The sequence below is a fragment of the Centrocercus urophasianus genome, unplaced genomic scaffold, assembly GCF_019232065.1.
Source record: "Centrocercus urophasianus isolate 14NV4802_14NV808 unplaced genomic scaffold, USGS_Curo_1.0 seq_17, whole genome shotgun sequence".
NCBI classification, from domain to species: Eukaryota; Metazoa; Chordata; class Aves; order Galliformes; family Phasianidae; genus Centrocercus; species Centrocercus urophasianus.
The window spans coordinates 25,106,869-25,122,813 of NW_024884722.1; the positions used below are offsets into that span (position 1 = coordinate 25,106,869).

The 15,945-nt window shown below is 39.7% G+C and overlaps 2 protein-coding genes across 3 annotated transcripts in view; one reads left to right on the plus strand and one right to left on the minus strand.

Moving 5' to 3' along the window:
• LRRTM3 (leucine rich repeat transmembrane neuronal 3) overlaps positions 1-12,104 on the minus strand; it is an 82,068-nt gene extending 69,964 nt beyond the window's left edge. The window contains exons 1-2 of the mRNA XM_042818179.1: positions 12,080-12,104; positions 8,474-10,005 (exon numbers count right to left, since the gene is read on the minus strand). Coding sequence (XP_042674113.1) covers positions 8,474-10,005; positions 12,080-12,104 — 1,557 coding nt within the window. The remainder of the gene's footprint in view (positions 1-8,473; positions 10,006-12,079) is intronic.
• The window catches only part of CTNNA3 (catenin alpha 3), a 408,816-nt gene that overhangs the window by 170,109 nt on the left and 222,762 nt on the right, over positions 1-15,945 (plus strand). The gene's annotated exons all lie outside the window — the stretch shown is intronic.

A 15,945-nucleotide genomic window follows, 5' to 3' on the forward strand; every position in this document is an offset into this window, starting at 1 on the left:
AACTCAGTCCTACAGCTTCAGAAAAGGCATGTTACATCAGAGGAAGTTAGTTTCTCCATTTGATTAAATTAGCTTTGAAATAGAAGTTACTGAGAAGCTTTTTTGTTTGATATTTCAAAGCGCCCAGAATCAGATAGTAGCAATTAAAAACCAACCAAACAAAAAGAAACAACAGAAATACTTTAAGAAATGTACAAACGCTATTATTTTAACACTGCAATTTTAGCTTAGAATGTGATTTGGTATCTTTTAAAATTGCTTACTTCTGGAAAATCTCACTGATCTTTCTTGATGTTTTACTGGTACTGTTTATATAAAGTCCTTTTTCCTGAGTCTTTTCTGTTTTCCATCTCTCAGTACAATTTGCACATAAATGGTAGTGTCTATAAAAATGCAAAGTTATCATATAGTTCATATATCACATTAGGAGGTAGGGCACAGCTATAATACATGATATCCAGTAGTACCTCCTACAGTTGTCAAGCAAGGATAACTGTAATAAAGGCTGACTTCACGATTACAACACTTGCAGGCAGCTGCCAATATCAAAGTTGTTTGTTTATTTGTTCATTTTCTAGCAGTAAGCAATGAAGAGATCAAGCTAGTTATCTAATTGGTTAGTTTGAATAAGGAAAGGATTTGCATGCAGATTGGGCAGATGATTTTGCAGTGGTATGGTGAAGCAATAAACATCATGGAGTATTTATGTCTTTGCTCAGAGTGTAAGTAAATGAGTAATTTGGATGTTTCAGTTTCCTTTGTCCTTATTTTAATAGTGGCCAATGTATTAGTCGCACAGGAACATAGGAAGAGACTTTTAGGGATTAAAGACATAATTGAGGGATCTCTGTTTTTGAGATTAGATCTATAGTTTTTTCAATACAAGGTAAAGAGCTTGTGAGAAACAGTAAGAAACTGTAAGAAAGAATTAAAGATTGTTTCCCTAAAAAGTTTTCACATGGATGTAAAACGTTTTCTGTAATAACTACTGTAAATTTCATTCATGTGTTCAGAAAGGAAAGCCTAATAAAGGAGTAGGTGTCTTGCAACCCTTTCATCTCTTCTTAGCAAGTAGTGGTCAGTCTTGCATTTGAATACTAATGCTGTAGCCATGATAGCCTATTATCATGAACAAGACAAGAATTTTAGGGACATGTGATCTCTATAGTGGGTAGGTCAAATAAAACATACTACCTTTCCTTGCAAGTCTTTTTTCATGATTGCCTTTACAAGGCTTGTTCTAGTTCTAAATTTGATAGAATTTTTCTGGTAGGTAAAATACTGGCCATCAAATTCCAGCTATCTATCGTGGACTGTCTTGATTATACTACTTTTTATTAATTTATAGCCGCCTTGCAGGTCAGTTCATAGCTCTTGTATGCTGTCCCTTTTTCCTTTTTTTGCATCCAATTTGTTCCACTCACCCTTGTGCCAAGAGATAGTTTGGCTGTAGCCCCAAGGATCACATCGAAGTTCTGTATTGTGTTGCTGTCATAGCATCAATTCTAGAAAGCTAGCTAGGAACAAAAACAAGGGCTGCACATTATCTGACAGTTGACCCCACGTACGTGAAATCTAAAACTGTAACTACTTCATCCAGTGTGCAGTGAAATGAGTGCTTGTGCATCTTCTTAAGGAAACCAGATTTGACTGATATCTACAGTAGCTTTAAACCTGATTTCATTGACTTATATCCTTCACTGTATTTTAAAATATTGCCAGTGGTGTTGACGTACCCTCAGGCCTAAAGTACTTGCAACAGAACAGACCAGCAAGTTGCTACAAATAACCTTCTTCCAAGCAAATATGCTGTGTGCTCATGTCATTGGTAATTTTTCCATTATTTGTACCTTTAACTTGTTAAAATGGATTGGGTCCCATTTCTTTTGACATGTTACCTTTCTTGTTCTTGTAAAAATAAATTGCTTTTAATCTTATGCTGTTTTGGGAAGTTGAAATAGTTGTCTGTAGTATAAATTTTTATACTATCTTAATGTAACTTAGTTATGTTTATAGGTAATAAGTTCTAAAACTTATTTTTACTTTACAGTTCCTATTCTTAATGCTTAGTGCTTTTTATCTTTTATTGACAGTGGATCTTTACACATAGACCATTTCTTGCTTGCATTCATCTATTCTTTTCTCCATCATTCACTGTGTTCAGGTTATGACTCTCAGAAATGAAATTAAAATACAATTGAGTGCTTAGTTTGATGAAAGGATTAGCTGCTGTCATCGTGTTATGCAGAAGAATACAAAGTAAAAAGGCAAACAAATCTGTATTCAATAGAGACCTGTGATTAAGCTTACTACCCACTGGATGTCACTATTGTTCCACAGAAATTCATCTAGGAGAATATTTATCTAGAGTTGAGCGGCTGATGGAAAAGACCTTTCCTTTGCAGTAAATTGAGAGTTTTTAATTGTGTTTGCAGAAATATTGTAAACTTATGTTCATTTTTGCAATTGAACATTATATTGAGGTTTGCCAGTTCATATAAAATTTAAAAAACCAAACAGTAATCCATGAAGACTGTGTAAATGCAGATAGTGAGTAATTAAAGCCTACCAGCCAGCAGAGATGCTTGCATTCATTATATTCAAGCCACTTGGTCTCATTATTATTCTTCTACTCTACAATTGCTGGAGGTAATCTCAGCACAGTGAATGAACATCACCAGTCTGCTTGAATTTGCTTAGTACGTTAGTTATTTTCTTTTCAAAAAATGTGCATTCTGTACTGTCTAGTATTCTAAAATATAGTCAAGTATTTTAAGAGGTAGTGAATAGCATCTCAGTCTTTTAACTGGAAAGCTAATTAGTCCACTGGCTAAGAGGATGCCTTTGCAGAAAGTGACTGGATTTGTCTTCCCAGAACTCAGTTGGTGTGTGATCTCAAGCAAATTACCTCAAATCTGTTATCTCTTTTTCCATCTTCCCAACATGCCATGTATAAACTTTCTATGTGAGAGATTGTTGCAAGGTCTTTGTAGAATGGCTGGCAGAGGATGTGCTGACAACTTTCCAGCTTGCTGGGGTGCTGCTATAAGATGAAACAGCTTTGTTTGGTGATCCCCCCTGACATTTCTATTTTCACTGTTTAAATAACTGTTGACTGTTGCTAAACCAATGAAAATGAAAACTGTCATTAAGGGGTTCTGCATTTTTTTTCTATATTGAAATGCCTTGATCTTCAAATGGTACTTCCAAAACACTAGGTAACACTAGTTGAGACTCAGGGAAAGGAATAGGTTGATTTAAAACAGGCAAACAAACAATAACACCTATAAATGCAATCTTGCTCTTCTCAACTTGGAATATACAGACAGCATCAAAGCCATTAAAGGACAGGCAAGTTATAAAAGGCATTTTGTCACATCTCCTGCATCTCCTTCCTCAATTTGGTGCCTGAAATACTTGAAGGAGGAGTAGGGCTTTAAAAGCCATCATAGATATTACGCGCCCTCTGAAGATCTCTCAGCATCAACCCAGGAAGACTTTAAGAGTTCTGTGAGAGACTGGCATCAAAAATTCCTAAAGCCAAGACAAAGCAGGACAAGAACTCTGTACATCCAGATGAAAGGGGAACAGACAAATTTCTTCTCTGAAATCTCTGAAGATTTATCATTTCGTTTGTATTTATATATTCATTTGTATTGTTAGAAGGGCAACCTCTCACAGAAACTGAAGATTGTTCAGTTAAGTTGACGTTATTTCCCACAAGGTGATTAAAATTTGTGACTCTGGTGGCCTAGTCTCCCAAAACAAGTCAATTCTATAGTGTTTAATTCTACAGTAGTGGGATTAAGGTTAGTTTATTTCATGTTGTCTTTGTGCAGTTTAAAGCATGGGTTTTGTATGTTTTAACATGTTACAAAGCTGGTTAAAAAGTGTTTTCTAAGCCATAGACACTAGAGTGGCATTAAATGACTCAATTCTCAGGCCTCAGGCTGTGCAAGAAGGTTCAATTAGTTATACTGGGCATTTTATTTTGTGTAATAAGACAGCAGCAATAGCAGCAATTACACGTTCATCTGTGTTTGGGGCATAGTTGGCAATACATGAAGTCTGCCTGTTGTTTCTCAGGCAACAAATAATACAGTTGATCTGAGCGTGTCTATTTGAATATAAATGTGCTGAATTTTTGTTATTTTTGTCATCTATGATTAATGACATACTGGCCTTAGCTGCTTTTTCAGTCCCATAGTGAAATATTTTTCAAAGGGAGTTGGTGATAACTTTACAGGAATTGCTTTCTGTAGGGGAATATGGGATTGATTTTTTTTTTTTTTTTTTTTTCCTGAGTGTTGAGATATAATAAGGCATTAAAAAGACTTTGTACGTCAAACTCAGCTATTCACAACTCATTCACAATCACAATATGTTAAGAAGACCTGCTGTTCACAAACAGGGAAGGTTTGGTGGGAGATGTGGAGGTTGGAGGCTGTCTTGGGCAGAGTGATCATGAAATGATAGACTTCATGATTCATGGTGGAGCCTGGAGGGGGAATAGTAAAATTGCTACCTTGGACTTCAGGAGGGCGGACTTTGAATTGTTCAAGGGACTAATAGGGGGAGTCCCCTGGCATTCAGTCTTAGCGAGTAAAGGGGTCCAAGAGAGCTGGTTGCTCTTCAAGAAGGAAGTCTTAAGGGCGCAGGAGCAGGCAGTCCCCCTGAGCTGCAAAATGAGCCGGCAGGGAAGAAGACCAGCGTGGATGAATAGGGAGCTATTCTTGAGGCTCCGGGAGAAAAAGAGAATCTACCAGCTGTGGAAAGAGGGACAGGCCACTCAGAACGAATACAAGGAAGTCGTTAGGATGTGTAGAGGTGAAATCAGAAAGGCAAAAGCCCAGCTTGAATTTAACCTAGCCACTAGGGTGAAAAGGAATAAGAAACTCTTTTATAAATACATTAACAGTAAGAGGAGAACAAAGGAGAATATCCACTCTTTGCTGGATGAGGCTGGGAATGTGGCCACTGAGGATAAGGAAAAGGCAGAGGTTCTGAATGCCTTCTTTACGTCTGTCTTTAAAAGTCAGACCAGTTATCCTCAGGATACCCCTCTCTCTGACCTGGTAATCTTGGCTGGGGAGCACACTAACCCCCCTGTGATTCTGAAAGAAACAGTCAGAGACCTACTGCTCCAACTGGACTGCCACAAGTCGATGGGGCCAGATGAGATCCACCCGAGAGTGCTGAGGGAACTGGCGGAGATGATAGCCGAGCCGCTTTCCATCATCTGTCAGCGCTCCTTGTTGACTGGTGAGGTCCCAGAAGACTGGAGGCTTGCCAATGTGACTCCCATTTACAAGAAAGGTCATAAGGAGGATCCAGGGAACTACAGGCCTGTTAGCCTGACCTCGGTGCCAGGGAAGGTTATGGAGCAGATTGTCTTGAGGGAGATCATGCGGCATGTGCGGGATGAGCGGGGGATCAGGCCTAGCCAGCATGGGTTCGTGAAGGGCAGGTCCTGTTTGACCAACCTGATCTCCTTCTATGATCTAGTGACCCAAATGGTGGATGAGGGAAAGGCTGTTGATGTGGTCTACCTAGACTTCAGCAAAGCCTTTGACACTGTCTCCCACAGCATTCTCCTGCAGAAGCTGGCAGCCCGAGGCTTGGATGGGTACACTCTTGGCTGGGTAAGGAGCTGGCTGGAGGGCCGGGCACAGAGAGTGGTGGTGAAGGGAGTCAAATCCAGCTGGCGACCGGTCGTGAGTGGTGTTCCCCAGGGGTCGGTGCTGGGTCCTGTCCTCTTCAATATCTTTATTGATGACCTCGATGAGGGCATCGAGTGCACCCTCAGTAAATTCGCAGATGACATCAAATTGGCTGGAAGTGTGGATCTGCCTGGGGGTAGCGAGGCCCTACAGAGGGATCTGGACAGGCTGGAGAGCTGGGCTGAAGCCAATGGAATGGGTTTCAACACGGCCAAATGCCGGATCCTGCACTTCGGCTACAACAACCCCAGGTGAGGCTACAGGCTTGGGCGGTGTGGCTGGAGGACTGCGTAGAGGAAATGGACCTGGGGGTATTGATTGATGCTCGGCTGAACATGAGCCGACAGTGTGCCCAGGTGGCCAAGAAGGCCAATGGCATCCTGGCTTGCATCAGAAACAGTCTTGCAAGCAGGAGCAGAGGGGTGATTGTTCCCCTATATTCAGCACTGGTGAGGCCGCACCTCGAGTACTGTGTCCAGTTTTGGGCCCCTCACTGCAAGAAAGACATTGAGGCCCTGGAACGTGTTCAAAGGAGGGCAACAAAGCTGGTGAGGGGTCTGGAACACAGGCCATACGAGGAGAGGCTGAAGGAGCTGGGAATGTTCAGCCTGGAGAAGAGGAGGCTCAGGGGAGACCTCATTGCTCTCTATAACTTCCTGAAGGGAGCTTGTAGTGAGCTGGGGGTCGGCCTCTTCTTATCAATAAGTTTAAGGCAAATTTATAATCCTTCAGCACAGAGGTTACCAAGACTTGGTGGTGGAAAACTGAATCCTGTAATAGCTAAGTTAATTCAATTTATATTGACTTTCAATATCAACTTTTAAGCTACAATTCAGCTTAAAAATTACAGTCTGCTCAGTGCTGCTAAAACATCTCCAGCACTTCCATTATTAAATGTTTAATCATTTAAATGTTCAGGATTCTTTCTATATTTAATAAAATAAGATCTCAGTGTTGCAGGGTTCAGTATAGTCTCAAGCTTCCATTCTTACTCACCACAGTCCTTGAAAATGAGACTGGTTTCGTTATATGCTATAAACAACAACAACAGTACCACCACAAAAGCCAAATACCCTTCAAGTATATTAGTTTCTTTAAAGAAATGATTCATAGGTTTGTTTTCATTGTATCTAGCATGTTTCAAGGAGATTGGCTGTGATGATTATTTTTCTAGTAAAAATTCAATAGAACATCCTGCTAAGGCTTTGCTTCCTCTAATCTGCTGCAGTGAAACTGCTTTGAAGAAACATTCTCTTCCAAACGATTGAAGATGTGCAGTTTACTAAGCCAAATCAAGTTACAAAATAATTACACAACTAACTCTACTTCTATATGGGTGCTGCTGTAGTATTTAAAGAATGAAAGAAAACATCTGTGTTCAGAAGACCATCAAAATACATAGAATATATGATTATTTTTCCAAATATGAAGGATGTTATGTTCTAAGCAACTGGAAGAAAAAAAAAAAAAAAGCTTTTATAGAGAGAGGAAAGGGAGGAGCCAGCTTACAAATCTGTATTTTGTCCAAAACAACTGATGAATGAATTCACATTAAAATTGAGTATCTGAATTCTTGTAATGTCATCAGGGTTTTGGTATGAGGGAAAAATAATTTGTCACTGGCTTCTTTAAGGATTTTTGGATGCAGTGTACTTAGATGACTGACAAATTTTCTCTGAAAGCTCTTTTGCAGTTGCTGTTTTTCTAAAATGTACACTGTTTGGTTTTGATTGCAACGAAGCTTTATTTAGTTATTAGAGAGACAGTGTACAGAACACATCACAACAACTACCAAGCCCAGCAAATAGAGAGGAATAGAAGAAAATGGAAGATTTAATTGTTTCTTCAGCTACATTAACGTCTTTGACAGTCTTGAAAAGAGAATTTCTAATGAGCACTTGTACAAATGTGTGCAGGAAGTGGTGTTGCTTTTGCTACTGCACATTTCATTTCCTCTAATTGCATCAATAAGGAATTTCTGCTTCTCACTTAATGAATGCCTTTTGACTACTTTCTGAAAGGCAACTGGGTGTAAGGGATAAACACTGGCACCTTTTGTGTGAAGTCACATAAACAGGTTTCAATTACGAATTATCAGCCATAGGAAAAACTATTATAATGCAGTAGAATAAGCCCCATTCTACATTTTTTATTTTAAAATTTATATTTAGCCTACTCTGCTTTTGGTTTGATGACTCAAGCCTGAGACTGAATTTTTTTTTAATTATTATTATGTCATGTGTTAGGCAGAAATCAGGCAGTTTTTCAGAGCTACTCCTGCACCATCTCTTGACTCGGAAAAATCAGAATTCCTATGAAGCTACAGTACCTTATCTCAAAAAGCAAGTTTCAGAGCATGGACTGGGAAGGGAGCTGGGTTTGATTTATTTTTCATCATTGTTGTGATCTTTCTCCCTAAACAGAAGCACACTCACTGCAGGTGCAGTGGATTAGTTATGAAAGAAGTTTTCTATTTAAAAACAAGCAAGACTTTAATGAAATCAGAAGAGGATTTGTACAATAGGTATTGTATTAAACCGAGCTCAGACTTCACATTGATTGCGGTATTTAAATTTCAATGACTTGATTATGTATGAGAATAAAATGACCAGTATTATGAATGTACAAAATAAGTGACATGGAAGAGCTGTGCCAGAGAAGTGAGAAAAACGTTCCCTTTATAGTCCCTAGAGTTCAATAAAGCACCACTATTTCCCAGCTTTTAAAAGCTCTTTTATCACAATGGTTCATACCTCGCATTCCCTGGAGCCTGATTTGTTATACGTGCAGGGTCCTGCTCCATTCAGCAGCATCTCACTGGTCTCAGTGTTGGTAGGTTTGTAATCTACATAAAATTCCTGTGTGCTTGGAGTCATTTGCTTCAGTGACTGTCTTTTCTTTTTCCTGTGCCTCCGCATGAGAGAGCGCTGCTGCAGCTGCTTCATACTGGCTGGGTAACGCTTCCATGACACATAGATTACCAGCAGGATCACAAGCACAGACAAGAAAAGGGCCACGCTCCCTGCTATGATTTTATGAAAGGAGATGTGTTCTGTGTCATGCTCGGGTTCAGAGCTCGATTCAGTGGCTCCAATAGTTGGGGGTAGAGGGGGCTTGCTGTCGTGTTTAGGCCTGGTGAGTTTTGGTTTAAACGTTGGCTTTGGGAGAGCTCGTGCTAATTCAAACCTTTCCGTGGTACTTTTGCCACAGATGCTGTAGTTTTTCACTGCATCAACAACATTCACCCCCTGCAGCTCTTTTGGGCTGGCACAAATTATTGTGTTTTCCCTCAGCCCTCTAAAACTTTTAAGCCAGTTTACCAGAGAGCAAATGTTTCTGCTGCATTCCCATATATTCCCAGCAAGGCTGATGTCATTGAGGGATATCCAGGAGTCCAAAATTTCTTGACCAATAAATGTGAGCTTGTTTGAATCCAGGTTGAGGCGCTGTAAATTGGGCACACACTGAAAAACACTAGGTCCACTGAAAGCTTCTATTTCATTGCCAGATAAATCAAGCCTTTGTAATGAGCTCCAGGTCCAGGACATAGTTTGTCCTATCACACTGATTTTATTCCACTGTAAATAAAGGTTTTGAAGGCTGACTAGCCTTGGAAAAAGTGCCAGGTTGAGCTTAGAAAATTGATTGTGCTCCAGATGAAGCTCTTTCAGTCTGATCATGCCTGCAAAGACATTTCTTGCTAAACTTCGGATGCGATTATAACCCAGGTCCAACAGTTCAAGGTTTCTACAATCTTGAAATATTCGAACAGGGATGGTTCTTAGGGAATTGGACCGCAAATGTAAACTCAGCAGCTTCCTTAAGCCCCTGAACTGTTCAGATCCCAGAGACTGCAGTTGATTGTATGACAGATCCAAATTCCGGAGATTTGTCACAGGTCTGAAGGTATTATTAAGAAAATAGGAGATTCTGTTGGAACTCAAGATCAACTCTTTTAGTCTGCGTATTCCATTGAAAGCATTTTCGTCAATATTGCTGATGTGGTTATGGTCTAAATAGAGCCAGGTGAGTTGATTAAGACCTTTAAATTGATTGTATTTTAGTTTTTGGAGGCTGTTATAGCGAAGGGACAAACCTAAACAACCAGCAGATATACTTGAGGGAATCTCCTGCAATTTCTGAGATTCACAGTATACCATTTTGCCTTCACACCTACAGCCCTTAGGGCATCCTCGTTCAGCAGAAGAAAGCATTGTCAGTAATACAGTAGGGGCTATTACCAGAGCTACAGCTGATCCGCTCAGTAGCCTAATTACATTGAAACCTGGAAATAAAAACAACTTAGAAAAGTTATCCCCCCACACATCAGTCATTTCTTTCAATCATGCTAAAATCTTTATTTCAACAATCACTTAAAAACCCCTAGCTTGTCTCAACTACTTTTCACATTGTTTTCTTTACTCAGATTTTTTAAAAGAATGCCTTTATAAATACTGAAGAAAACAGTTGGGTAAAAGGTGTAACCCCTAAGCAATTTAACTGTAATCACAAATCACATAAAGGTAAGACTATGGAGCAATTAAAGCAGAGGCTATGCAGTGTCTATGAATTGTATATTAAAAAAATAACATGAAAAACATACCCATCCTTTGTGTTGTTCAAAGGTCGTCCTTAGGTCTTTTGTTTTTTGCTTAGTGTGCCACAAGCATGGCAGCCCCTGTCAGCTGCACTGTAGTGAGTCAGGGCTCGCTGACACCCAGGAAGAAAAATTGGACCCCTTGGGAGATGGACCGATTTTGGAACATTATTCTTTGCCAGCCATGCAGAACACTCCAAGAATAAATCAATCCCAATACAGCATTCGCAGAAAAATGCCAAATTCTTCCTAGGTAATAGGATCTTCATGGATGTTACGTTTTTGCATCTTTATAGTTAGGAACCTGGCTTTTAAAATTTCCCTTTATAAGAAAGCATTTTAGATTCTTCCGAGCACCATTTAGCTATCTGAATTCACACATCTGTATTCCATAGCACAGCAGTTCCCTTACTTAGTACCCGATCCGGCTAGGAAGCTGCTTTGTAGCATAGAAGGTAGAATAAGCCCGTGCAACGAACAAGCTCTGCTCACTTCTGCGTACTGTCATTCTGAAAGCTCCGTCCGACTGTTGCTCTGGTTTCAGTGAATGCAGTCTTATGTAAAGCTGCCCCCAGTGGTGAAGAATATTATGGGCATGTGCAGAAATGTCTTCCTTTTATCTTGCAAATGAGTAAGCTCTGCTGGGAAAAGAGTGATTGTTCTGAGTGACTAATAGGAGCAGACTGGTCAGCTTCAATGTAAATTAGTGAGGTATGCTGAAATATCCAAATCCTCTTAGCCTCTTTTACTGTTTCTGAAAGCTGTTTTGCATCCTTGAACTTAATAGCTCTGTATGCAGGGCTAAGACTTTTGTCTGGAAGGATAACATGACATTTGTAGGGCATAGATATAAATTTTCAGTCCTAAGGGTTGGGTTTTTTTCCCCTCATTGCATGAGACATGCTTACAAGACTTTTTTTTTGCAATAACTCATGATTTTTTTTTCATTGAAGTATCAGCCCGTCACTGTGTCTCTTATCAAGCATTTCAGTGGGGACACTATGCAACATGAAAAATGTTTCAGAGCTTCAGACTTTTTACTTTTTTCTCATCTGTTAAAAAGTATAATGCCAGGAGGTTACAAGAGAGTATTGTGCTCATTTATTTCCCAACTTGTTGTCACTTCCAGAGCACAAACACTTCAAACACACGCTTCCATGATCCTTGCAACATGGGGACTAAGCAGCTTGATATGTTACCTCAATCAGGTGAATTGTTTTTACTGTAGGTTATGTCTTGGGTAGAATTTTATGTGAAGGTAAAGTATGCAGAACTCTTTTAGGTGTGTGACTCTGGACTGTTATAAAGAGCCTTTTTCTCTTTCCCTTTACTTCGTTTGCTGTGTGCTGTAGAGAAAGAACGCATCCTCTTAACTGGGCAGAGTGATGGTAAGATGGCATTATAGCAAATGCGCCACATTAGCATTCTTCCTTCACCACAAAAACTGTAATCAGAGATGGTGGAGAAGTATAAAGTCAAAGCTCAATGTAGAGCTAGAACATGCAAAAGCCTGAAATGTACTGCTTGCTAAAAGGGGAGTACAGATGATATTCCCTGCAACCAGATAGCGCTAAGAACTGCTGTTCCCCTCTGAGGAACCTTACTCCTTGGAAAAACGTGCTTTGGATTTTGAGCAGTGAAGAATTTGAAAGGAGGTGAAACCTAAATTTTTCCATGTTTTAAAATGCTGGCGTTGGCTAGTACTCGGTCTGTGAATGACTTAAGGCTTAAAGCAATTGCACTAGAGCATTAATGCACCTACCTGTAAGTGCCTTAATTAGGAGCATGGTTGCCCCTCGCTAATAACAACTGGTGAACATTTTTCACATCATCACTCAAAACTACTTATCTGCATCAAGACCCACCATAAGAAAGTTCTCCAGTGTGGCTCAGTTTTGTGGAGATGTAAAGGGTTAATTCTAAATTTATCATGATCTCCCATTCTCAACACAGCACATCTTTACCTGTTGAATCTGATCTGTTGGGTTGGGAGGCCAGTGAAAAAATGCAGGATGTGCTGGGCACTGTGATAGTCTGGGGAGCTGTTTGACTGGCAGGAGTATCATGTGCCTGTCCTGATGTGCTTATTATAGGTTTTCCATCACTGCCTTGAGGTCTGTGTGTACTTGATGGAGCAGGACTGGCATCTTTGGAAGACAATTCAGAACTTCAGTAAGTCAGTTTGTCTCCCGGAACTGCCACTCTCTTCCTCTGCTGACAGAAGAAGATGCCCGTGACAAGTGAGCTCTTTATTTAAATGGCTCAGGTTCCTTAAACTCAGACGGGTTGAAATTAAGTCTGAATTTTCATCTTAATAAGAGTTGGTACAACTTTGCTAGCTCAGTCTGATCCTACTTCTCGGATTTTGATAGTTCTCTGGCTTTTCCTTCTTTGTTTTCTTTCTGTATCTTCATTATGGAATTAACAAGTAATTTCTCTGCCACCATGAGTCAGCAGAGCTTCAGTAGCTTTTCCAGGGTTTAATAATTGCCAATACAGTGGACAAATGTGAGGGAACAGCCACTCTTTTACCATGAGTTATTTTCATTTTTCTGAAAGGGGTGAGACATCAAGAGATGAACAGAGAGAGCATCAAATCTGTATTAATGGATTGCCAAATTCAATTTTCTTTACTGAGATCCTTTTTGAATTACACAAGCAGGAAAAATGCCAGTGTCTGATAAACAGTTTTTTAAAATTACATTTCTGTATCTTCATACAGTTGAATGGTTTCTTTTCAAATTGCTGAAATAAAGCTGCTCCCAGTATGAACCATTTCAAGCAGAATTTCAGCACAGTCTGACAGCCATATTATAAACTATGAAAAAATAGGGAATTAAGTTAAAGCTGCATTTTAGATAAGAAGATACCTTTTGTAAGGGATTTAACCTTTGCCTTCAATCAAATAGAGTTTATATGTCTTTGCAACCCCACTGCATTGCCTTCTAACTCATGCCATGAGGAAAACAGAACTCGAGGCCAAACTGGTTAATGTTTCTATGGATAAGCTAGTTTTAATATAACAGCTCCCAGGTGCCTAAAAATTTTGAGTTTGTTACAGGATTAATGTGAATTTAACTTAGACTATGTGCAAGGTTGTGTCCGTTAGCTGCTGTAGTCACAGAAGTTTTAAGTTCAGTGCTCTGTGCCAGTGTTAGACAGAACTGCCTGCTCAGTACTGAAGTAGCAGTATTACGTCAGGAGCAAGAGCTTGAAGCTGCAAATAATAGACATCGGCGACTTCTCACTGACTGTGTGTGAGCGTTGATTGGTGCCGAGAATCAATGTTATTCCTTCTCTTTTGTCTACAAAAACAGAACTTTTACAATTCTGAAAAGAAAATACTCTCTTGCACAGTCTCTGTTTCAGCCTTAGGTATAAACTGAGATGCCATATACCTTATTGGTTTTGAGTTGTAAGCTTCCATGATAGCTCTGATTTGTTTTCCCAGGCTTTCTCTGAGGTTAAAAATGACATACATTTCAGAAAAAAATATTGGCAGGTACGTTGTTAAACATGCCTTAATGGTTAAAGAGGTGAAAAGGCAGTGTTGGGTGGAACCTATGATTTTCTTTGACGAGTGATCAACAAATTAAATTCAAATATATTTCAAAATGGTACAGTATCCCAAGGTAAAGATTTTTTTCTTGATACTAATCATTTAGTAGACTATATATCTGGATATTGTCCTGTATGAATTTGCTCACTGCCAGCCTCTGGAGTAATTTGCTTTAATTTAATTTCATGTTTGGTTTTGGTTTTGCTTATTTAGTTAAATTTGACTATATTTTCTTTTTACATTCATTCTGGCTGTGGCCTTTGTGCCCTGCCACAACACGCCTCTGAAAAGCTAATTACTTCCTAACCTGAATTACAGCCAGAATAGCAAAGCTTCAAACAAAAAATCACATTCACTGTGAAAGCTAGTACCTCCACAGAACTGGTGTGGAATCGGATGCCTTACGAAAGAACAAGTGAAAGAGCAATTCTTGCTTCCTTATGACCCTGACAAATGCACCTGCAGCGACCACATATGTGTATTTGCTGTGGATATTTGGAAGGGATGGATGACAGAATTGCCAGGCTCCAGGAGGATGAGGATGGAGAGGTGCAGGGAAGGAATGTTAACTTCCCAAAGCAAAAGAAAACAGCAGTTAGCAGTGGTTAGTGGGATTCTATGTGAACCAGCTGTCAGAAGCCTTCCCTGTTTAGTCACTTTTTTCCCATTGCCTTCCTCAAGATCTTGCATGCTCCTTAAAATGCGGTCCTTGTGTAATTATTGCTGTAACTGAGTTTTTTTAAGGAACGTTTCTATTTTTGTTACTTCCATTAGAAATTCATTCGGAAAACCAATATCATCCTTTTTAGCCACAATGTGTTATGTTCTTAATGCACAGAGTGTAGGCTTCTGGATACAGTGTTTTTCTGTTTGTAGATAGAGCTCCTGCGTCTAGGAGTGTGTAATCACATGTTCCTTTGGGGAACTGCAGATAAAAAGTGCTGCACTGTGTTCTTTTTTGGGTTTATGAAGGGTTTGGGTTTATGTCCTTCCCTCAACTTTATTTCACTATAGAGAAAAGAGGAATCAGCTGGGTTAGCAATTGAAGTTTGTTCTAAAGGGTACTTTGGTGTGCTATCACTGTATCATTAAGAGTGGATAAATCTAATAAAATCTTTGCAATTTTTGAGCCAGTGATTAAATGAACCTGATGTTCTGTGAGGATCAGATTTGGGCTAGAAGAGTATAACTCCCAGGGTAAGTATCAGAGCATGGGAAGACAGAGGGAAACTCAGAAGGATGCAGGATTTGCCAAAGGTGAACATAATGAAAAAGAAGTAAGGGAAAGGGAAGTTCAGGGAACATGAAGTACAGGGAAACTGAGGTAACAAAGTACCCTAAAGAAACAAGGAAGAGAGCTGAGAGAAGGATCAGTCCTGTCCCAGATGTTTGTCAGTACTGACCTAAAGGACCATGGTGATAGGTAGTAGATTGAGGATGCAGATAAATAAAAACATCTTCTTGTTCTCCAGCTAGAAACAATTAGCTCTGCAAGGTGAAAGGATTGTGTATTACAAATTCTGTGTTAAGATAGGGGAAGAGCTGAAACTCAATTAGAGCTATGCTTCCTTCCTAGGAGTCAGCAACATCTCTATAACATCTGATTGCTTGTAGAAGATATCAGGAACACACCTGTCAGTTTTTGTATGCCAGGAGAATCTCCTCAGCACCACAGTTTGCAGGGCAACGCAGGCTATCACTTTCCTCATGCACAGTTCTATTCAACACACTGTTGAATAGTAAAGCTTTCCATCTGTATAATTTTGTAGGCATTTTGGATATGCCACAGAGGCTTCTGATCATGTAGGATATGGAGCTGATGGAGCAAGTTCAGAGGAGGGCCATGAAGATGATCAGGGTGCTGGAGCACCTCTCCTATGAAGAGAGATTGAGGGAGACCTCATTGTAGCCTTCCAGTACTGAAAGGAGCTTACAAATAGGAGGGGGACTGACATTTTAGATAGTGATAGAAATAGGGGGAATGGAGAGTCTCTCCTCCAAAAGAGGAGAGATTTAGGTTATGTGTTAGGAAAAGGCATTGTTAATGAGGTACTGGAACATACTGTCCA